At 33.4% G+C, this 24,853-nt stretch overlaps 1 protein-coding gene across 1 annotated transcript in view; it reads left to right on the forward strand.

Annotated features, from left to right (window-relative positions):
• Window positions 1–24,829, forward strand: part of LOC108739421 (structural maintenance of chromosomes protein 6) — a 51,506-nt gene extending 26,677 nt beyond the window's left edge. Inside the window, exons 6-16 of the mRNA XM_025980318.1 lie at window positions 4,037–4,240; window positions 4,291–4,484; window positions 7,675–7,812; window positions 8,001–8,185; window positions 14,381–14,691; window positions 14,766–14,982; window positions 15,116–15,286; window positions 21,121–21,308; window positions 23,231–23,510; window positions 23,577–23,771; window positions 24,779–24,829. Of these exons, the coding sequence (XP_025836103.1) occupies window positions 4,037–4,240; window positions 4,291–4,484; window positions 7,675–7,812; window positions 8,001–8,185; window positions 14,381–14,691; window positions 14,766–14,982; window positions 15,116–15,286; window positions 21,121–21,308; window positions 23,231–23,510; window positions 23,577–23,771; window positions 24,779–24,784 (2,089 nt within the window). The 3' untranslated portion in view covers window positions 24,785–24,829. The remainder of the gene's footprint in view (window positions 1–4,036; window positions 4,241–4,290; window positions 4,485–7,674; window positions 7,813–8,000; window positions 8,186–14,380; window positions 14,692–14,765; window positions 14,983–15,115; window positions 15,287–21,120; window positions 21,309–23,230; window positions 23,511–23,576; window positions 23,772–24,778) is intronic.
• The last annotated feature ends 24 nt before the right edge of the window (window positions 24,830–24,853 follow it).

Consider the following 24,853-nt stretch of genomic DNA (forward strand, 5'->3'; position numbering starts at 1 on the left):
AGGAGCTTGACGAATCAGTCTATAGAGATGGCATTAATAGACTGGAACACCGCTATGAGAAATGTATCAGCCTTGGAGGAGATTATGTTGAGAAATAAAAAAAAAAAATTTTTAAAAACCTTGTTTTTCTTGGTCAGGCCGGAAACTTATCAATCCACCCTCGTAGATATTCAGCAGCAACGTAGAGAAGTAAATATTAGGAAGAGAGTCTTGTAAAAATGCACAGCCTCACCGCCACTCTTTAATCTATATTTTAAAGGCGTGATAAATATAATTAAAGATAGACAGAAAACGATCATGTGGCCAAAACCTGTCTCTCTCCATTATTCTTCCGCCCCTTCAAGTCTGTGACGTAGACCAATCAAAATTCTAGAAAAAACTTCTGGCCGCACGATCGCTTTGTCTCTCTCACATGTTTTTGCCTGTATTTACTTTATAGCTAGATAGAGAATATGCGAAATATATAGTAAATTGATCTATCAAATGCTGCAGATCGTTCGGCTTGTATACGACTGGAAACGCAAAAGAAAGACGACTGATAAAAAGGATTTTTATTGAAGTTATTTATAGTTCAAAATATTTCTTTAAGAAGAAGAAGAGACGTGAGTATTACGAGATGTGGAAGCGTTGAAGAATCACTATAATTTTTTTATCTCTATCGGTCGAGTTATTATTATTATGTCGATGACCAAGGTATTATGTTGACCGGTCAAGTTATTATCTCGGCTAGTGTCTAGTTAGTATCGCGACAAGTTATTATATCCATTGGCCGATCTTATAAACCAAAATTAATTTCGGTACCATGTAGCTGCAATCGTAATCTACCTAGCTGTTGTAACAGTTATATATTTGTGAAGTTGTTTTAATTTAACCGCCAGCTAAACTGTGCATTTCCCTAAAACTAGAACAACCCATATCCTTACTATTTGAACAGTAATCTAATATAGGTCTACCTCTATCCCTCCTAACTGTTTTTTCTGCCTCTAATATGTCTCTGACTAAACTTTCTTGCCTGAGAAGGTGTCCTACCAACCTATCTCGCCTATTTCTTATTGACTTTCATAGAGTCCTCTGTTCTCCTATTCTTTCTAACTCTTCTTTTCTAAGATTTTCTATCTACGTTATTCTCATCATTCGCCTATTGTTTTGTGATTGTCTTGTTACTGTTGGTGTGTTTATTAAAATCTTAGAGACCAATTCTATGTTAGTGTTTTCTGTTAATTCATCGCGCAATACCAAAAACTACCGAAAACACTACAGTGGTTTTATTTGAATTTATTGTATTAGTGTGGATAGATCTTTGATTGAAATGAAATAATCTGGAGGTAAAAATAAATGCATAAATTAATACAACTTACCGCGTACTACACTCCTGTATTACACTCAAACATACTTGGTTGAGTTGTTCCTTTTGTATTTTATGCAGTTCAGTCTGAGCTATTTGGGAATGATTAAAATGCGTCGAAATTTTTTTGCATGTCGATAATAAGGCTTTAATTTCTTCATTACAATCTAACAATGTTCGTACACACAGTTGAAACTGATGTACAGTCCAACTGACATTAGGTATGTCGCCAAGTTTCATTGCTCGTATCATATTAGATCCAGAGTCGNTATTATCATCGTCTTTATCACTACTTAACAATATATTCGACAAAATTGGTTGGACATTACTATGGCTAGCTTCTGCTGGTAAGTCCATTCTTGCCTGCTTTTCTACAGGAATGAAAATATTGTCAGCCTCGTTTTTAGATGTATCTGCATCAAATAGTGACATTATTTCTGTTTCAATCTCCTCTTTAACCACTTCATTAAAAAATTTTGTTTTATAATGAGGATCTAGATATGTTGCTATTGCAAAGAAATTGTTTGATTGAAGGTCACCAAATATGGAATTTAATTGATCGACGGTACATTTTATTATACTTTTAAATTTTTCATTTGTGTCTTGTTTACTGCCTTCAGTGTGTAATGTATAGTTTGGTGTGTGTATAAGTGGAATTACTGATGAGATACTGGTGTTATTGTCACTCATATTTCGGGTAATTTCTTCAAAAGATTGAAGTGAACTATTTTTTTAAGCTGCAGCCATTCTTCAGGAGACAACTGAGAAACGAAATAATCTGGAGGTAAAAATAAATGCACAAATTAATACAACTTACCGCGTACTACACTCCTGTATTACACTCAAACATACTTGGTTGAGTTGTTCCTTTTGTATTTTATGCAGTTCAGTCTGAGCTATTTGGGAATGATTAAAATGCGTCGAAATTTTTTTGCATGTCGATAATAAGGCTTTAATTTCTTCATTACAATCTAACAATGTTCGTACACACAGTTGAAACTGATGTACAGTCCAACTGACATTAGGTATGTCGCCAAGTTTCATTGCTCGTATCATATTAGATCCAGAGTCGCGTACAAAACAATGAATTTTCTCTTTTATGATGCTCAATTCCATCAATATACTCTTAATTTTTTCTAGAACTAGGTCTCCTGTATATCTTCCGTCAAATGTTTGGCATTTTAAAATAACTTTTAGCCTTTCAAAATCTCTATTTATGCCATGCGCTGTCAGACTCAATAAAGACACATTCGAACTTGGTTCGCTCCAAATGTCTGTTGTAAATGAGATCTTTTCAAATTGTGTGAGCAAATCCTTAATTTTTTTGCTAATGTTTCATATAAATGACCACAAATATTTTCAGTAAAAAAATATCTTCCCCTTAAGTGAAAATTCGGCACAGTGAACTGCATAAGTCGCCGAAATCCTATACCTTCCGCAAAATTGAAGGCTAGATCTTTTGTATTTTTCATCAAAGTTTCTTTTAATGTAATTTGTTTTTTAGCATCCTGAAGGGGCGTCGAAGTCGAAGGCTGTACAGTATTTTTTTTCAGTTTCTAACTTTATTAATTCTTCATACTCTGTGGTATGGACAAACTTCAAATGGCCTTTTAACGACGTTGTCGTACCTCCCTTTCTTGAATACGTCTTCATACAAAGTTTACACTTTGCCGAATCTGAATTAACTTCAATGAAGTAGTTCCTAACACAACTTGATTTAGGTTTCATTGTCCAACACAAAAACAGATAACTTTTATTGATAATAAGCCACAAAAATCAAAACGAATATCTATAACCTATGAACGTGTCGTGTGCCTAACCAATTAACAAGTGAAAAAATAATTGACGATAGAGTGCTCAGTGCACGTAGTGGGAGTCGGGGGGATTCCCCGCGCGACATGTATGAAGTTCATACGATGAACCTGTTCATAACAGTCGACACAGGCCGCCGCGCCGCCGCCATGTTATGCTTCGACCTCCGATTAAAACCTTCGATTTAAAAGTGTCGGAGCCGAAGTCAGAACCGAAGGTGTAATAATAAACGAAAGTTCCGACTTAACGGAACCTGAGTCGTAGCTCCGTAACATCCCTGGTTTAGATCTCCACCTAGATATTATATGACCGATCGGTAGAGTATAGCCCATCAGACGGTACAGGAGTAGCTAATTGGAATCAAGTGACTAGAAGAAAATACCTCAATGGATTACGTATGCGTAGCTCACCTCAACGTGACAGGCGGGATTCGTTTCAGCAAGTAGATATCCATATTTTTAAATGGACCTTGCTGGAGGTAGCATCGTACTACAGATGGCGCTCACCACGCCATTTGTGGTATTTTCTAAAACGCACTGTTAAGACAGCAGGTAAAGGTTGGTCTGTGTTCTGTCGGAGCTGCCTGCGCGCGCTGATGGGATCTAAAAAGATCAAAATAAATAAATGTAGTGGCGAAAGCGAAATAAATAAGTAGCGTTATTAAATGCAGTGTTAGATAAATAAGTAATAGTGTAAATAAGTCTTAAGTATAGTGTTGAATAAATTAAATGTTAAGATTTGTTTACATAAATAAATACATCATTACAAAATTCGTTGCAATATTAAGCAGAGCGAATATAATGCGAAAAATATTCTTACTGTGCACCTAAGTTTAGTGTTATTTTATTCATGAGATTATTTTTAATTATATGCAATCAGCTCAACCCATAATAAAATAGCTGCACTGCAACTTACAATTGAGGAGCAGACAAGGCCACTTTATCGGGAGCAGGAATTACTTGAGTCCTTGGAAAGAACTATTCAAGAAAATACCAGGGAAAAGAATATTCTCGAATGCGATATTAGAAATAAAAATTTGGATTATCAAAACTTGCAGCAAGAAATTACTAAGATAAATGAAAAGTGAGTGTTATGGAAACCAATTTATAGATTTTAATAAATACAATTTATAGGTTACCTCAAATTGAAGAAGTTAAAGCGAAACGTCTTAAAGAGCTGTCAGAGATGGAAAAAAGAATGAACAGTATGCGAGACCTTTTAAAAACTACCCAAAATGAGAAGTTTCAGTTGCAAAATTCTATAATGTACAAACAAGAAGAAGACAGTAATTTAAATGCAGAAATAGTACAAATAGATAAACAGATGGGTAAGAATATGTTTCTTGAGTTTTTAATGTAAAGAAAGTATTCGTATAATACTAGCTAAACTTGATAGTCAAAGAAAATTTAAACGGTATTTATTAGGCACGGTATATATTAACGTATGTTGAATTACTACAAGCAGCGTCGTAAACGATATTTGTAGTATACTGCAATCTTAATCAGGACAAGCAGTTTATATAGTGGTCAGTATTTTGTCGAAACAGTTAGACGCGGATCGCGATTTCAACTTTCTAGGATCTCGTCAGCACGTCGTTGACAGCCGATCAAGTAGAATTAACTTACATTTAGTATACAGAGTGACAGCGGCTGAACTCGTGAAGATAATTGCTAATAAGAATATAGTAGGATAACAAACATGTTATCTATTCTTGAGTACCTATTTAAAATAATAATTGAAAACTGTGGACTTTTATTGCCTTTAATTATCACATTTTTATTATTGTAATTATAATTTTAGTTGATAAGTATTGGACAAGATTTTCTTTGCGTATTGTATGTTCATTATCTCTTTTTTATGTGCTAATATGGATACAATAATGGAAATGACCAGTGTCGACGAACATTTTGCTATTAATGTGGTATTTTCTGATAAAGCAACTTTTTGTTTTTATAGGACAGTTAACGATATATCGTAATTCGAAGTATTAGTCCGACGAAAATCCTCTGTGGGTTTATGAAGCTAAACCACAACATCGACAAAAGTTGAATGTTGTAGGAATTGTTAAAAACCGATCTGTAGAGTGAGAATAGCTATGTAATTTTCCCATGATTATTGTCTATGACCTTGGCCTTCACCAAGGACGTATCAAGATTATCCTTATCTTTTAAAAGGCCGACTAAAAATTAAAATAATAAAATAGGTAAATAACTCGAAGTCGGAAAGTTTACCAATAAGTGTAAAGCCAGAGGTCAAAATAGGTTGTTTGACAAAATGGAAAATAATCCGAATAATAAGATAGGCAGAGGGGACGTTGCCTTCATCTTCCACAAAAGGTGTCAACGCTGATACATGTTACTTTCCCAGAATTTTCGTAGGATCGTCAAGAAATATCATATAGGTAGTCTTAAAAACACCATCGGAAATACGGTAGGGATCGTCACTCCGAGGGGCCAATTTAGCAAAAATCCACGAGCACTGTTACTAAGAACGTTTTTATCCACCAATATAGTTTGTGTCTTGGGTTGAACGGGTCCATATGACGACGGCGTATTTCTTGTTGCAACTGTTACGCTTTCGAATTCTCTCACGCTTTCTCCAACACGTCGGCAATCAATAATAACTTCGGGGTTACCTCCGCGATAAAGTTTTCTTTTTTAAGTACTGACCGAAGATCACGTCCAACAATCCCTGGCGACCGTAACTCACGACCTAAAGTCAAATAGACAGGGCTATATTCTGTAACTGCGTGAATCGCATTATTCATGGTGAACCTAATTGAAGGAAGCGCTTCTTTCAACCTGGTATGTTACTTTCCCACAAAGAAATAAAGTTAAGTACTATGTAGTATTTCTTTCTACGGGATTCGACTCGGAATTAAACTTTGTTTTAATCCCAAACAATGGGTGACGCACTGCATAATTTCGCTGACAAATTGATTACCATTATTGCTTATCACTTTTTTCGGGGTTCCATACCGTAGCACTACTTCGTTCACCAAACAATCGGCGTACGCGTTGGCCATTGCTCGCATCAAGACAAATAGTTCAATCCATCGGGTCGACATATCTTCTGCCGTAAAAATCCATTTTCAGTTATCGGAACCAACCTAATCTATCGCGATAGTTTCAAATCTCTGGCCCATGACGGGCGTCTGCAGTAATCCTGCAGGTTTAATATAATCAGGTTTATATCGCTGACATTCCGTGCATTTTTGGACGTACTTTCTTACGTCACGATGTAACGAGGGCCAATAGTATGTCTGGGAAATACTTTTATAGGTCTTATCGATTCCGTAATGTCCTGCTAAGGGTGAATCGTGACATTCTTTTGAAATCTGGGGTACCTGTGCAAGTGGTACAATCGAGGTTCCTCTTGACCATATAGTAACCCTTATTAGTTCACTTTTTATGGGAGAACGGATCATCAGTCGTTTCAAAACTATTAAAAATTTTACTTAATTCGGAGTCTTCTGCTTGCTCATTTCTTGCTTTTTTGGCAGATCATTGTGGTAACATAACGCTAACTAGATTAAGATCACAGGTACCTTCTTCAAGTGTTGTAGGCCTCGGTAAAGTGTCGGCAATTGCATTGGCCTTCCCCACAATGTAGTCAATTTGAATTTCATAGGATTGCAACAGTAAAGCCCATTGTACCAATCGTTCACTGGGTGACTTGAGATTCATTAATCACTGAAGTGGTCGGTGATCAGTAGCTATTTTGAAAGATACACCTTTTATGTATTCTCGAAATTTTTGAACTGCAAAAACTACAGCCTAAGCTTCACGTTCGGTTACGCATCTGTCAATGTTTTACTTGCGAACTCAATAGGTCTTTCATCAGGTCCTTCGCCTTGTAGGTAGGCCATAGGCACTAGCGTCAGTCTTGATAATGTAAGCTATTTTTGAATTGGCCTGTTGTAGGATTGGAGCGGTAGTGAGTAACGTTTTTAAATTATTGTAGGCCTGTTGTTGGGCACATTCTTACTTGTCAGCTCCTTTAAGGGTTTCGCTACTTCTGCGTGCTGAGGTATAAAGCGTCAAAACCAATTGCTGGTTTGCAAAAACGTAAACAACTGTTTTACATTGGTAGGTGGAGGTCGCGCCACAATCGCTTCGACTTTCTGAGGGTCTGGTATCAATCCTTGCGACGTTATAAGGTGTCCTAAATACCTCAGCTCAGTGCAGAAAATGAACATTTTTCCCATATAATAATGTGGTCTAAATATATATGAATGAATACCAAAATGATATTTAATACATGCAAATCTACCGTATTTCTATTTCACACTGAAAATAAATTGAGAAGTTATTCAAATTTCAAAACGCTTTATATACGAAAGATAGTAAGATTAATTTCACTAAAGGAACAAAAAGTAAAATTACAAAACATAAAAAATATTACTCGATAAAAACCATAATTGAATTATTACAAAATTAAATACACAAGAAAATTATTAACCCTCGCTTTGGGTCTTTAATATGGATTTCGACAACAACATATTATTCATTTTTTAGGTTCATTACAAAATCGAATCACTTCAATGAAAACGGAATCGAACAATCTGGTACTGTATGGTCGAGATATGCCTAAAATAAAGGAAATTATTGAGAGACGCAGAAATGAATTTCATCATATGCCGCGTGGACCATTAGGTAAAAGTATTTCTTTATGATAGAAAAGTTTCTATACATATTGAAAATATCACCTATTAAGGTAAAAAATCTTTTATCAAAAAGGTAGTCCTGAAAAATTACGAATTCTTTTCTTGCTAAATGCGCTGTTTTTTAGATCTTATCTAATTATTAACTAATGTTTAATTAATTAATTCCTTTAATTCTAGGCTCTTATATAAAACTTCATGATAAAAAGTGGGCAGTAGCGGTTGAAGGATTTATTGGAAGTAGTATTTTGCGGGCCTTTGCAGTGGATAATCAAAAAGATAATGCGCTACTATTGAAAATTTTTAATGAATATTGGACATCTGGTTCCCAACCCACAATAATAACCAGTAAATTTTTTTTCCAGGTAAAAATTGAAATTTCTGAATTTTTGTATAGTAAAATCGCAGTAGTGTGAATTATGTATAACGCAAATATTAATGATGCTGGACCTCCATATACACCGTGAACAGCTTAATTTTTCGGATATATAAAGAAATCTCTACTGTCTGAGACTAATTGTAATTGCATATAGAAAATATTCTTTAAAGCTCATTATGTTAATAAAGAATGAATTTAAAAAAATATTGAAAGGTGGAGAAATGATTGTTAGGAGGAGGAATTTAGAAGGATAAGATGGAATATAGGGAACAGATTAAAAAAGTAAGGAATTTAATGATGAAGTGATAAAGAAATTTATTATGGCTAGGGTAATAGAGGATTTTTGGAAGGTAATGAATTTGTATAAAAAAGAAAACAGCAGAGCAACAAATGAAGAAGAATCGTATAATAATTTTAAATGTGCCTTAGGAAGTAAGGAGGAATGGTTGTACATGTCATGAAAGGGTGGTAGAGAGTAGAATAGAAAGCTTAGAATTGGATGAAGTTAACAAGGATATAAGTGCTTTGCATTACCCATCGTAAATTACTATAGGCGGCTTAGATATCTGTATTGCAATATAAAATGTTATGAAGTCATAATTGTGAGATACGTATTCTTTTTTTGTGGAAAAACACCTGCCTTGAAAGTTCAATTTTCGAGCGTAAGTTGTCATGGTGGAAATGCGTGATATTATCAGCCTCAACTAAAGTCCGTCGTTTTAAGAGATATACTAAATGTAGACACAATCACGCACTGTATACGTGATTCTAGGAAATTAAAACATTGAACAGGGCCGTACTTAAAACTAGACTCTGTTAAATAACTTGAATTTGACATATATTTCTCCCATTTTCTGTTTTTCACAGGTAAAATAAAATTGTACTTCCATGTGTTTCGTACTTTTAATAGATTCCGGCGTTTTAACTAACGTAATTGCTCATTGGTTATCATAATACACTTTTGTATCTTTAATTTGTGTACAGTTTAGTTCTAACAAATAAATAATGTGTGATCACATTGATACAAAAAAAAATACAAAATGAGTGCTGCTAATTAGTGTCTGATTGAATGATGCGATGTAATGTTGTATTTCCCTGCATGAGCTATTTCGAGTGTTAGCTGTCATGACGGAAATAAATTAAAGTCCGTTCTTTTAAGAGATATAATTCGAAACTGCCAGACGCGAATCGCAATTTCGATCTTTTTGGATCTCATTAGCGCGTAGCAGACAGTTTCGACAGAGTACAGATCAACTTTTACCTGCTGCCTTGACAGCACGTTTTATAAAATACCACAAATGATGCGGTAAACGCCATCTGTAATACTATGCAATATTTTAGGATTACGTATGTTCAACAAGTTCCATTTAAATAAATGGATATCTACTTGCTGAAACGAATCCCGGCCTAGCTTTCACCTCTTAAAAGTGTTTTTCCGCAAAATACGTATTTTATCATTTTCGATGTGGAATAATACATTACAAACGCTACTAAAATGGCGGCGGTCACCTCGGAAGTTTTCCTTGTTAGAAAAAAGAGTGTTAGAATAATGACGTTATACAGAGCGACAGCTGAGGTAATAAGAATAAGAGTAAAGTTTACAAGAAAATTTTAGACGAAAAAAGAAGTGAGACGATGGTGCATTAAGATGATTCACTTACATATTTGAATTTAATTTAATAAATTATCAAGTATTGATGTGAAATTTCATTTCAACTTTTTACTCACTATAAACTACCTGACCACTAAGCTTAGTGGTCAGAGCATTGGTGCGTAAAGCCAAAAGTTCCGGGTTCCATTATCGGCGAGGGTGTGATAACAGCCACCAATTTTGTTTCATTACCCTGAGGTAGGTAGGTAGTAGAGTGGGTAAAAAATTGAAATGAATTTTTACATTTATATTTGATATTAACCACTATTAAATGTCCAAGCGTTTCATATATGTAGTATTAATAAATTATTGTTTTAATAATAGATCGACTGTATTTAATTATTTAACCTACGATACAAAAATTGGTATAAGGAGTTGGTGATTCAAACTCACGCGAGGAGTGTGCTTCTGAGAAGAAGTAGGTAGATGTTTCTGAAATTGTTCAATGTTCGGTCCAGTTTTAATTAAACACTGAGATAGAAAAAACGGTCAAGGATCATTTCGACAGTGTGATAAAAAGTACGCAGAAAGAGTTGGGTTTCGTCAAATTGTATAAAAAAAGATGAACTTATAGCTAATTTCGCTCACCGATTAATGCAAGAAGTTGTTTCTTACGTACGACACATTCTTAGATTGAATGCTAATTGAACAGCTGCTGTATTGATTGTCAAATCGAGGCGTGCACGACGCAATTATTAAATAAGTCGACTACATTCAAAGAGGCTTATGAAATCGCACACGCCCTCGAGGTTACGTTTCGAACAGCTGAAGAGGTTAATCGCCGCCAGCAACGTTGGAAACAACGCAGCTGTTTTACCATCGGCGCCACAATACAAACAGATGACTCTATGTGGAGGATCGAAAGCGCATGATGCGGTGAACAAGATTTTCGCTTTGTGTGACCACATTTAGATAGTGAAAGCAACTTCTACAAAAAAAGAGAGCATTTTGCTGGTGCAAAGAGTTAAGAAAGTGCAAAAACAAACAAATTCAAAATGCGGATGAATCTACACAAGAAACCAATACAATTTGTTTGGGTAAAATTGATTCAACGAAAATAATGGATGAAGAAATGCTTAATGCTAAAATCGACGGTGTGAAGCTCGGCATGAAACTAGACACTGGACCCTCGTGCGACATTATTAGTAGTAATACACTCCGAAAAATGAAATTCGAGTTTCAATTGAAATCTACCGGCAGGAAATTTACTTGCTATACGCACCATAGTCTCAATTGCATCGGACGAATTCTAGTAGATGTTACAGTCGGGAAAACTACACGACGACTTGATTTATTCTTTATCGAGAGAGATTACGATTCATTATTCCGTCGAGGACTCGCGTAATTCATTAGCAAGATTACCCTTATAAAGATTTTTACACCGCTCGGTATATATAAACTCACTACTACGTCTCCTGCACTTAAAGACTAAGTTGGCCGCTTGGAAATGCAGCTAAAAAGGTATGATGACATTTTAAGTGCAACTGCAGGTAAATTATCAGGTGCTCCAGTAAAAATATTTGAAATCTGGAGCAGCATCCATTTTTGTACGTTTGAGAAATTCCTTTAAAAAATGACGTTATACGTCGTTTAGTTTCTGTAGCGATGAGACCTTTAGTTTGACCGGCGCAAAGTAGAAAAGAACAGCACTGGGCCAGAAAAGAAAGGAGACAACTTTCGACCAAACTCTTAACCGGTGTGGAGCGTATAATACGTACAGTACTGCATGGAAAAATTGACCATTTTATCCACTAAAATTGCATTGCCCAAATGTGCTGTTATTGGTACCAATTACTACCGAAAATATCAACGAGATGTTTATTTATGTTTGAAGACATACTAAAGGCTTTACCTAACGCTTGTTTTCGAGACGCACTACTATTCATGATTGAACAAAACTTTTGGCAAGTACTGTATGAAAAAGTATGTTTAATGAACAAGAGTCGGGAGTATAATGCGCTTTTTTCTTCCGACCTACGATTTTGCCAGCGCGCATGCAAGACATTGGAAGGGGCATTTCGTTAGAGAAAGTAAATGAAGTGTACTTATAACAAAATGCACAATAGGTTGAAAACAATTATAGGCAAAAGGAAAGGGAGTTTACTGATAATTTGGACTTATTCGGTATTGCATATGCAGATGCTTTAAACAGAATTAGAACTGAAGAAAATAAACAATTCTTGATAAATCAAAGGCAGCATAGTAGAGTAGGTTGTCTTGGGCCCATCGACAGAAAACTGGCAGAGAAAGAACACCTCAACAAGAAAGGAAAAACCAAGAATTGGAACGCAAAATGAAATGTGAAAGCCAACAATAATTGCCTTTCACGTCAGCTTTTTCTTCCGCTTCTACTATACAGCAACAAGACAATTCAAATGATCCCAAATTTACCTGAAATAATCCAGGTTGTACAAAAAAGAGAGGCCGTAAAATTTGATTACGTCTAAGCTTGTTGCATCGTTAGATAGGTGTCGGTTAAGTGTAAGAGATTCAGTTTATGTTATACATGCTGTAGTAGAGTCATTAGGGCATGATACAAATAATTTGATAAATAATCGGTCATCTTTTCATCGATGCCGATGTATCTTAAGAGGTAAACGTGGTAATACGATAAAATTACAATTTGAAGAGAAATCCCCCGACCATGTCGTTGTTCACTGGGATGGAAGACTATTAAAACCGTTAAATGTTCGAGACGCTCCTGTTGAACGTTTATCAATAGTAGTAGTAGCAGCAGCGACAAAATTGAACAACTCCTGGGAGTACCCAAGTTGGAAAAGAGCTAGCCAATTTTATGACTTTAGAAGGTTGAAGCTTGTTGGGAATAGTTGAAACACTTTGCTGTGATTAAATGGATCAATGGTTTTAGTTGAGCAGAAATTAAAAAGGAATTTCTATTTGCCCTGTTGTCACTATATTTATGAATTAATTCTGTGCAATGTTTTTGAATTTAAATTATCACAGGTGACATCAAGCCTATTTCCCTATTCAATGCGTTTAAAAAGAACTGGCATAATATAAAAAGTACTGATTATGTTTCTGGCATGGAAAACAAAGAGTGTTTCGTCGCTCTTCAATGTGTCAAGGATGAATTTTGGATTTTGCACAGTTTCAGTTACAAGATAAGATTAGAAATGATTATTGTGAAATACTCGAACTCGTGGTTATTTTTCTTAATGGAAACTCAAAAAATAAATTTACAATTTACCCATCAAGAGCAATGCGTCAAGTCAGATGAATGAGCAGAGCAATTTTTGTTTAAAAATATACTTTTTTCGTAATCAATAATCTCTTTCTACTAAAGAAGAAAATTCTTTACGGAATATAAAGGACTCGTTTAATAAAATGCAAACTACCAAAAGCAAAATTAAAGAATAAAATTAAACACAGAAAATGCAAATATAAATGTGAAAATTCATTATCAGTTTTTTACCCACTATTTTAATAATTAAACTAATTTTCACTCATTAACTTAAGGAAATTTATGGTGAGTAAAAAATTGAAAATGAATTTTCACATTAATATTTAGTATTAAGCACTATTAAATGTCAGAGTGTTTCATACAACAGAAAAATGCTTTCAAAGTTTCAAATAATGTTTAATAACATTTCACATATGTTTCGACCTACTAAATCAAGAGTAATGTTATTTACTAAGTTGTGTAAAAGTGTATTTATTTTTTTTACGTAATTTACTTTATTATGCAAATAACATTACTCTTGATAAAGACATAGTAGGTCGAAACAAATGTAGAGTGTGAATAAATATTCTTTCAAACATTTAAAAGTATTTTTTACGTGTGTTTTATCTTAAAGATGTTTCATAATTTCCTCATCGCAAATTCTATTGACACTACCATAAGCTTTTTATATCACGACATAATGGATTTCTAGGATAATACAGCAAAGCTCCTCATTCTGCTACCGGACAATCACATGTTTAACTGTTTTTTTTGTCGAAGCCTACGAACGCGATTAAACCTAGTGAAATAAAATGAGTGTTAAATAAGTTGAAGAACAAATTAAAAATAAGAAATTTCACTGTTGTAAGAGCGCAGGAGTTTCGATTTTTAATTTAATTTTTAATATTTAGCGTTTATTTTATTTCATTACCATCGCTTACCAGCTTCAACAAATCGACTTTTGCAGATGTGCCTCGTATAATTAGTTACAAAAATTATTTTGTGTGTAACAGTAATTCTTTTAATAGTGAGCTCTCCAACCTTTTTAAGCATTTACCATCTTACATTTTAAATATTTACTTTTTTATATTTATACCTACCGTTTTGGTGCACTCCCAGAACATGCAAGTTTATAGTTTTCGGTTTTTGCTGGTCTTAAATACGGATATAATTCAATGTAAACTGATGAGCGCGTGCTAGTTAAAAAAATAAAAGGTGTATTTTATGTTAGGTATATTTTTCGGCGTTTAGTCAGTTGGGCGTATTTGAAAGGAAGGAAATTTTAATACTAAATATTGTTTTTTTTTTTTATAAAATAATTTAATGTGTTGAATTCATGTGCTTTTAAGGTTCATGATGTCTCTAGAAATATCGTTAAATGTGGAAATAATTGTATTAGTATCTATGAGTCAGTAAACATTTCGGATCCTGTTGTGGCTAATTGCTTAATCGATCAACTGGGCATAGAAAGTATTATATTACTTCCCTCCACAGAAATTGCAATCGAATTGATGGCAAATGCACGTAATGTACCTGAGAATTGTCGCCAAGGTGTGACCATTACAGGTGATAAATATTATCCTGACCCCAACTATAAAATGTATAGTTCTCGCTATAAACACGCACAATATCTGCAAGTCAGCACAGGTGATATGATAAGGTAACTGATTTCCAAATGGGAATGTAATTATGTTGAAACGGTTCAAGTTTTTCTAAGCTTGTATTTATTATTAGGCAGTTGGAAACGCAGTTACAGACACTTCAAGAAAAAATGAAATCAACAGAAATTCAGCAGAAACAAATAAATGGTGAATTAAAACAACAAAGACAAAAAATTAAAGCCCAGGACATAAAAATCACAAAATTAAATCAGGCTTTAACGTCGCTTAAAGAAAGATATGATGAAATTAGGGAGACTGAAGAACCTGACGTAACAACTGTTCATGAACTGGTATGAATTTGTTATAAACTAATTTATTAATGACTAAAAACAAATATAATTTTCGCAAACTTAAAACTTATTTACCAAATTCTGTTGCCGAAGGTTAATGACGTATTCTGTTTATTTTACTTTTCTTTTTTAGGAAACTGAACTTAAAGAATTAGAAAAAGCTATAGAACAAAGAAAAAAAACAGTTGAACACATTCAAAATAATATAAATGATTCGCAGAATAAATTAAAAGAAACAGGAACGAATTTAAAGAAGATCAAAGAAGTTCAAAGAGGATTCGAAGACAGGCTAACGCCATTAAAGGTATCTTTTCTTAACTATAATTTTAATATTAAAAAATGCTAGTTAGATCACTTAAACGGGATAAACAACCCAGAATACGGCACCAAAAGTGTTGTCAGAAGATAAAAAGTTAAAATGAAAGACAGTTGGGTCACGTGACTACAGATCTCAGAATATCTCTACCCAACATCAGTCACACATTTCTCCCTTTTGACTCAACAATTATAGCAAAAAACGAGACAGGCCGACCTACAACTTTCCTCTCTCTACAAAAACGAATTCCTGCAAAACTGCCAAACTGAATACCTTTTTCAATTGTCGAAATACTGAATGCTTATAGCTCTCATAGACACATTACCTGCAGGTAAGAAACCTCCACCGCCTAAGGGGGCTTTCGGATATTACGTAACGCAATTTGGGGGGGGGGTAAAACGTTACGATGCGTTACAGCGACGGGAGGGGGTCTTTCTTACATCACGTTACGTAACATTGCTTCTTTTTTTAAATTAAAAAATAGGGAATTAAAACTACCAAGTTGGCAACCTTTTTCTTTTACATTTTACGAGGAATCCCTCGATTGTATTATAAGTCATTTAATGTTGTTTTCGTTGTCACTATTCGTTAGTGTTTATGCTGTAGCTGGTGCTATTAAAGTGGGTTCATAGTGTTCATACTGTAATGTCTTCAAAAGAGGGAGATTTGTATCATCAGTTGTTCTTGGCCTATATAAAGGCTCTCATGCTGACTTGCCAGCGCAACTGGAAAACGGCTAAAAAAAAACTAAAAAATAAAGAAAAGTTTATAGAACTTCATGCTATATAATTTGCGCAACATAGCTTTTGCGACTTTTGGGTAAAAACGGTCAGTTGAGTTTTACGTAGCGTTTAGAGAAGGGAAGGAGGGGTACAGAAAAACGTTACGGCGTGTTACAAGGGGGGAGGGAGGAAATATTTGTGCCTATTTGAACCCTCCCTAAGCATATATTCCGGAACTGCATAATTTGCTAAATATTGACGTAATTTCTTTTCAAACAAAACAAAAAAAAAGTTTCAACTAATTTGCAAGTTCAGCAATCGGTACGTTCCTTTTATAATATTATTTAGGATTCTTTGAACGAAATTTTTTATATAATTCATTTGTATTGGTCAATATATGTAAATGTAAGCAGTGGTGGCTTCTTAAAGGAGGCAAGAAATACAAAAAAGTAAATTAATAGGCATTTGAAATACTCAATCCGAATTTTATGTCGGTTGCCCGGAATTACTGATCACTTTAGATAGGTTTTTTGACAATAACAAGAAAATTACTACTTTTAAAAAAAAAACGCTACTACAAAATATAATGATTTAACCATCGAATGCCGCCAAATTCATTTCATAATAACAATTAATATGTGATGTTTTAAGAAAAATATGTTAACTCGGTTCCTGGTGGTCGTAGAAGATTCGTTTTGTCCCTTTAGTATTTGTTTTAAAGCTACCTTGTCATATGTCTTGGTTAAAAATTCGTATGTTACGTAGGTGCTGCTCCAGTTCTAATTGTTTATAAAAAAATGGACCTCCTTCTTTACAACAATAAATAAGGGGTTAAAAATTAATTTTTCATTTGCCTAACCGGATATGAAGATCTCAACCATTACGAAGAGATTAAACCTATATGCAACCGAAAACGTTTGCCCAAAAAAAAGTTATCACAGTAATTATTCATGTCTGTTGGGATAAACAATTAACAATATCTCACTAACAAATTGACCAATTTACGTCCACAAAACTAGTTCGATTCTAATCTTAAAAGCCATCATTTCAATGTTATAAAATCGCTAAAAAAGTAATTTTTGCAATAAAAAATTAAAAAGAAATGTCAATATTTCTGCAATAACTAATTGACAAAATTAATGGGATTAAAGGTTTTTAATTTCTCTACAATTTTTATTTGAAACTTTCTAAAATGTATACCTTGCCTTCTAGATCTAAAAACCTAGTTTTTGCCAACTTTGGACCTCCTCCATTTATTAACGTTCAAAGTTTAAAAATATACAGGAATGCATAACTTTTCGCCGGCTACAACAAGGAACAAGTTCCGTCTCATAACAAATTTATGTCGGGAAAATTCTCTACCGGCTGGAGTAATCTCTTATGTGTGAAACATAAATTATTTTTTCTATAAGTTCTTTTTTGTTATTCTTATATTCCTGATATTCACATCGCCCCGTCAACGTAAATACATTTAAAAAATTAACTGTTCAATTCGTAATCCCTAAATTCCAGAAAGTTTTTATAACTAATCCTTGACTATACCTAAACTAATATATTCGTATTTTACTTTAAAAAAAAAAAACATAAACTTAGGAAACATTCTATCTTTTCAACTATTATACCATCAGATATATCGTACATATTTCTGTACATCACACTTCCAGATATTAAGGTATAACACGTAAATGAAAAAATAATTCTCTGAAGCAGTTAGATACTTGGTGTAATAGTTGAAGTATTTGTTTAAACAGTTTTTTTATGAAAAATATGTGCTTTTTAGCTTTTTTATTTAAAGTGACCAATTGAAGGAAGAGGGTTACACTTAATGGAAAAACTGTAGATGATCAAAAGAACTTTTAAATAAGACGCGACACAATCCTGTCTTGCTCCTACAAAAATTTAAAACCAGTTTTGAAAACTAGAAATTGTTTATTATACAATGTTCTTCAAATTGAGTGGTACATTACGCATTTTAGGGAAACTAAAAGTGTATGAGATCTGAAGATTTAGCATGGGGGTTATAGGGGCTGATTTTGTTAATTAAAATAATTTCAGCTGTTGGCCGCTTCTGGTTATACCGGAAGTTGATGCCAACTTTGTAATTTTAAATGGAATGGCATATTTTTCACCGCGAATTCGTGTGAAACAAAATGTGAAGGTAACTTTGATAACCATTTTGTATGTCTACGATGAATAGTTTTTGAGATAATTTAATTTATAGAAAAAAATCTTGCAACTCAAATTATAAAAAATCATAACCTCCGCAAAAAATGACCCACAGTGTTGAAATTTTCACCAGTTATATTACTGTTTTATGGCTAACGTTAAACCAAAATTGAGCCTCACAGTTTATATTGGGCATTCAGAAAAAAAATTAATGTATTGTATTTTTTGTTTTTTTTATCAATTGAAAAAATATGGAAGCATAAGGTGCATGCCTACACAACACAAAAAATTAAATCGCTACAATTAAAAACATATAAGTCTACAGAATTCGGTTTCTACACGTATTCTGCTAATAATTATCTAAAAGGCAAATTCGTTCAATGTCAAAACCAATTTATTAAAAAAATGATACATTCTGTGGGTTTGTTCAGGTTTTGATTTGTTTCACCTTTCATTTTAAAGGCTTTTTAATTATCTCCAACTTTTCTATTAAATATATCCTGTTTCTTTCGTTAGCTCTCGATTTAAACGTAAACAACTAAAAAAGGGATTTTTTGTATAAAAATAAATAGGTTAGGTACTCCAACCCAATCACTGCCACCCTGTCGTATACAAAACGCTGAATTTTACTATTCTTTAAAATTCTCTTCAGTACTTTATTTTCCACATTAAGGAAATTATTATTTAATTAAGACAGTAGGTACATTCACCAACGTTTCTTCTCCTCTGTAACGTATACCACACTTTCATTCGTCCTCTTTCATCGAATACATACCTACCATACAGTGATTTTCCATTCTAACCTTGCCCTTTTATCTATATCCTTACGCTATCTAACTTATTCCGATAATACCACTCTCATTATTATTGCATATCTTGACTTTTTATATTTCTCCCTCCCTACATCTAATTCTCATTATTTCCCCCACATTCATTACCATATTTCTTGGAAATGGAATCGTACGCCATTTTCAATTCAACAAATATTACGCACATCTTTTCTTTTTCTCTTAAGGTGTGACATTGTATCATAATTTTAAATGTAAATATTACATCAAAGTTCCCATTCCCTTCCTAAAACTAAATTGCGTTTTACCTAGTATTCTGCACTTTACCATGAGGCTTTCTATTCTATTCCTTACTACATTTTTTCCTTTTCATTTTTTAAAGATTTGCACTTTCATCACAGTCATTCATTTGGTATCACATTTTTCACTCATATTGAGACGAAACCAACTCGGGTCAAGCGTACTAAAAAAAAAAACAAACACCGGCAGTTTGAAAAGTAGCGGGAGACGATAAAATCACCAAAACGATTTATGTGAGAAAAATATTTAATTATTATGTATATTTCTATATTGTTAAAATAAGTTAATTTGTAAAAAAAAATAATAATTGGTTAAATTTTATAATAAATGTTAATATTTTGGTAATATCAAAATAAGTAACTCAAATAATTTTGTATAAAAGAAGTCAATATCATGAAAGTAATTATAAAAACAAAACCAAATATAGATACGCCAATATCGAGAAAGTAAAACAAAAATTACTTTGTTAAAAAAATCTTTCAATCAGAACATTCACTTTAGGGCAGGGAAACTCCTAAATAATTTTGTAGAGCGCAATTACGAAAAGTATTTAAAACAAATATCGCATAGCGCAAGTGTACATATAAAACAAATATTGCATACACAAAACAAATCTAAGTAAAAATCAAAAAATTAATGTTGGAGCTCCTGTGTGAACTTCGCGCAGTTTTGACACTTACATCCGTTACTCCGCTGGTCTCTTTCGTACCCTCTGTGTCACAACATGGTGTAGAGAATAGCATCAACCGAATAACACAGGTCCTCATGCGTAAAAGAAGAAATATGAAATAAATATATAAATTTCATCATGGTAAAAATCGCAAGTTTTATGAGCATTTGCTCAACAATAATGAAACGGCCAAAAGAAAAATAAAATACAAGGTTATGATCAGGGGCGCAACAACGTTACAGTTTGACTGGGTGCTCCCATCATAATACTGTAAATATTTATATACTGCGGGGTGTATAACTTGAAAAGATCGAGTTCGGCTGCTCATTTAAGAGCTTGAACTATTTATTGAATCGATTGGAATTGACTGGGTGCAACCTAATCGAATCGGTGCTCAGGCACCCGTGGACCCCCCTTGTTGCGCCCCTGGTTATGATAAATGAACCTGTATGGAAACAATTTAATTAGTCATGGGATATGATCCTTCTGAAAGTTAATTTAACAAATAACCTGAATGAACTAGCGATTAACGTCACAAACATAAAATTATATGTAAGCCAAAATACAAAACTGTAAAATAGTATTACAAAAAGTAACTCATAAAGTATAACAAAGAGAATAAGAACAAGAAGAACCCACCTTTGTTGTCGATTTCGTTGCTCAGTTCCCAACACAACATTCAAAACCAATTTTTTTATAAAACACAGATAGAAACCAGCAACTAATAATTTTTTAAGCAAACTAATGATTATAATAATTTTACTCCGAAATGTTATCCTCTTCCGGTTTTTTAGTTTCCTTGACCGCGAGAAATTCACATATATTCCAAATATTTTTTGTATTTTCTCATCTACTCTGCAAATTTCTACGCGTTCTCTATTAATCAGGTTTGGTCTGTAGTTTTGTTGTCAGTGAATGTATTTTTTTCATAATTTCCTCTACTCCTGCCTCTTCCACATTCCTCTCGCTGTATAATGCCAAATCTAGCAAACATAGATTTCAATGTATACCATTTCTTTAGTACGTTTGGCAGCGTATTTTATCTAAAGTCCGTTTAAAAAGTACATTGATTTTGAGAGAAATTCTTTAAAACTTATATAAAAGTAACTCAGTGAAACGATTGCTTTAGTGCGAGTTGTCTTAAATATCACTTTACAATTTTGATTAAATTTTTAGCAACAGTTAGCTAATATGAAGGCCGAACGTAACGAATCGCTGGTAAATATACAATGTACAAAAGAAAGATTAAACGAATATCAAGCTAAGTACAAATTAATTCAATCTGAATACTTGGCAACAAAAGCAAATGTGAATAAGCACATAGAACAAGCTGCCGCCTTAGGGGAAAGACTTAGCATATTAAGGTAAAAAAACGGCAAATGCACGTATTTCTTTNGATTGTGTCTACGTGAAAAAGGACGATAAAGTAATAATACTTATTTATGTTGATGCTTTAATATTATCATATAAATATATTACAAAATTGAATTTAATTAAAAATAAGTTTAAATCCCAGTTTAAAATGACAGATCTCAGTCCAATAAATAAGATCCTTGGCATTAATGTGAATAGAAAGGGTGATTTAGGTAGTATCCGAATAAGATTAAACAAAAAAAATGATTATTAAGTTTAATATGAAAGACGTAAAAGCGGCATCAACCTCAGTTGAGCAAAACTTTAAGGCTAAAAAGAAAATATGCACCCGAAAACAGAAGATAAACGACTAGAAAGGGAAGGATTTCCTTATCAAGAATTGGTTGGAGTATTAGTAAACCTCGTCAATGCGACTCATCCGAATATTGCTTATATTTCAGGTGCTATAGTTAATTGAATGATAGTTGATCAGTACTGTATTACGGGCTGAAGGACCATGGTCTGTTTGGATTACCTCCTAACATTTCGTCTAGAACTGCGATATACATTTTCATCCATGGCAGCGAACACTACGTCGTTTACCATATCGCCTTTGAAAATGTCTACTGCACTTATAGACAAAATAAGATAATCCAAATAGACCACGGCCCTTCAGCCCGGAATACAACATTGACCAATTCAATAATGATTGTGGTATGGATCACTGGACAATAGCTAAGCGCGTATTAAAACATTTAAAAGAACCCCAAATTATGTAATAGTATATACTATATTTCGTTTACTTTCTCTAGAGCCGAAATTTAGCCGATCTGCGCCAACTAGAAAAGAACGGCACTAGCTCAGAAGAGAAAGGAGACAACCTGCAGTCTAACTCGCTGCTAGCGACATGCGTATCATCTATACAGTACGCTTACAGTAAAACTTGTTTAACAAGCAAGAGTCGAGAACAGAATGAGCTCCTTACTCCTACTTAGCATTTTGCCGGTGCGCGTCTAGCTCGTTGGGGTAGGGCTCTAGAGAAAATAAACGTTTAAGGGGATTCAGTAAAAACATGCTTATCTATTCTGCATAACATGAGTTTAATATTTGAAATAGAGATTTGAAATTTTGTAGGAAGATAAACAAAGCTTAAGCACCTATAACAACTTTTAATGATCAAATTATTGAAAACCGCGTCTGTACCGAGGTAGTGTGAACCTTTGTCTGTTACCATACAAAAAATCACATATTTATTAAGCAGCGTTAAATCACAATGTGTAGAATACAAACCCATGTTTTCCAAAAAATTAGAGCAAAATGTAACCTAGGCACGAGCGGTCAATATGGCCAGACGAGCAACTACAAGTTAACTCCGCCCATTAATCGATCTAGCCGACTGATTTCATACATTTATATATGTATAAGTACTGACTGTGTTACCTGCTCTAACAAGTGTGTGTTAGGTACTTGGCACTTAATCGAGTTACAAAAAAATATCTATATCCCTAAATTTTCCGTGTCTTTTGTAGTCATAGATAATGGGTAAACCAAAACCTAAAGTCGCTTATTGCCGACAAAGTGTGAAGAATAAAATGAGAAGGTATTCCTATAAACATTATGATTAAACATTATTTATAGGTACTGACTGTGTTACCTGCTCTAACAAGTGTGTGTTAGGTACATGGCACTTAATCGAGTTACAAAAAAAATATCTATATCCCTAAATTTTCCGTGTCTTTTGTAGTTATAGATAATGGGTAAACCAAAACCTAAAGTCGCTTATTGCCGACAAAGTGTGAAGAATAAAATGAGAAGGTATATAAACATTATCATTAAACATTATTAATTTATAAAAAATAAATNGTATTTCTTTTTACAATTACACTAGTTTTATATATGAAGTGTTTTCCATAAAGTCATTACTTAATTTTAGAGATGTTAATGAAATAATGAGTGATATGGATAAAATAAATCATATTATGAGAAGAGTAGAGTCTAGTGTTGAAGAACCTGAATATATTCTACAAAAAATTGATGAGGCAACAAAAAAGCACAATCAGAACTCCGAATTACTAGATGCTTTAAGAAGTGATGTTAAGCAGCTGCAAATAGCTTCTGAAAAGAGAAAAAAGATTTATAAAAATATAGAAAATTATTTTAAAAGTATATTTTCTAATTCTTTTCTACGTTTTCTTCAATTACGACAGTTTAAGGTATTTTCCAAACTTGTAGTATTATTTAAGAAACGTGAAATTTTGAACATTTATGTATTTTTTTAGGGTGAAGTAGAAATTGATTTCAAGAACAAAACATTAAACCTTATAGTTATTCCTCAGCAAGGGTCACAAGGATATACTTCGACATCGAATCTTTCTGGTGGAGAAAAATCTTTTTCTACAGTTGCCTTTCTGTATTCTTTATGGCAATGCATGGAATTTCCTTTTTATATTCTCGACGAGTTTGATGTCTTCATGGTAAGAATTTTATAATAATAGAATTTAAAGTTTTCACCATTTCTGATAATTGCAAAAGATGTAATAAATAATTAAAGAAACGACAAGCAAACATTTTTCTATAATAATAATATTTGTCATTTGAGTAACTTATTCAGTTTGAGAAATCGTATGTTAATAAATTAGTAATAATTGTATATACAGGGTGTTCCATCCAAGGCGATTTCGTCTTTAACTCTATTATACATATAAAAGAATGCTTTTATAAAGGTGGCCTGGAATCATATGGTGCATATACAGAAAATATTTTGGGTGCTACCTAACTTCGTTATTTTAAATGGGACACCCTGTATATTTTTAAATTTCTGTTTTTTTTTGTTTAATTTTAAGTCGACTTTACTAACATTTCCAGTTACCAGTTCAAAAACTAGAGATAGGTACAGGGAACTATTAAGGGGATTCAGTAGTACTCGCGCCGTAGAGTAAAAGCATGCTTATCTATTCTGCATAGCATGAGTTTAATATTTGAAATAGAGATTTGAAATTTTGTAGCAAGATAAACAAAGCTTTGTTCTAGCGCCTGTCAAAGGCCTTTTTTTTAATTTTTCATTTCTATTGGAAATATACGTCCCGTAAAATGCATCAACTTTAAGCACCTATAACAACTTTTAATGATCAAATTATTGAAAACCGCGTCTGTACCGAGGTAGTGTGAACCTTTGTCTGTTACCATACAAAAAATCACATATTTATCTCGCAGCGTTAAATCACAATGTGTAGAATACAAACCCATGTTTTCCAAAAAATTAGAGCAAAATGTAATCTAGGCACGAGCGGTCTATATGGCCAGACGAGCAACTACAAGTTAACTCCGCCCATTAATCGATCTAGCCGACTGATTTCATACATTTATATATGTATAAGTACTGACTGTGTTACCTGCTCTAACAAGTGTGTGTTAGGTACTTGGCACTTAATCGAGTTACAAAAAAATATCTATATCCCTAAATTTTCCGTGTCTTTTGTAGTCATAGATAATGGGTAAACCAAAACCTAAAGTCGCTTATTGCCGACAAAGTGTGAAGAATAAAATGAGAAGGTAT

This window comes from Agrilus planipennis, unplaced genomic scaffold (genome assembly GCF_000699045.2).
Source record: "Agrilus planipennis isolate EAB-ADULT unplaced genomic scaffold, Apla_2.0 scaffold166, whole genome shotgun sequence".
Classification (NCBI taxonomy): domain Eukaryota; kingdom Metazoa; phylum Arthropoda; class Insecta; order Coleoptera; family Buprestidae; genus Agrilus; species Agrilus planipennis.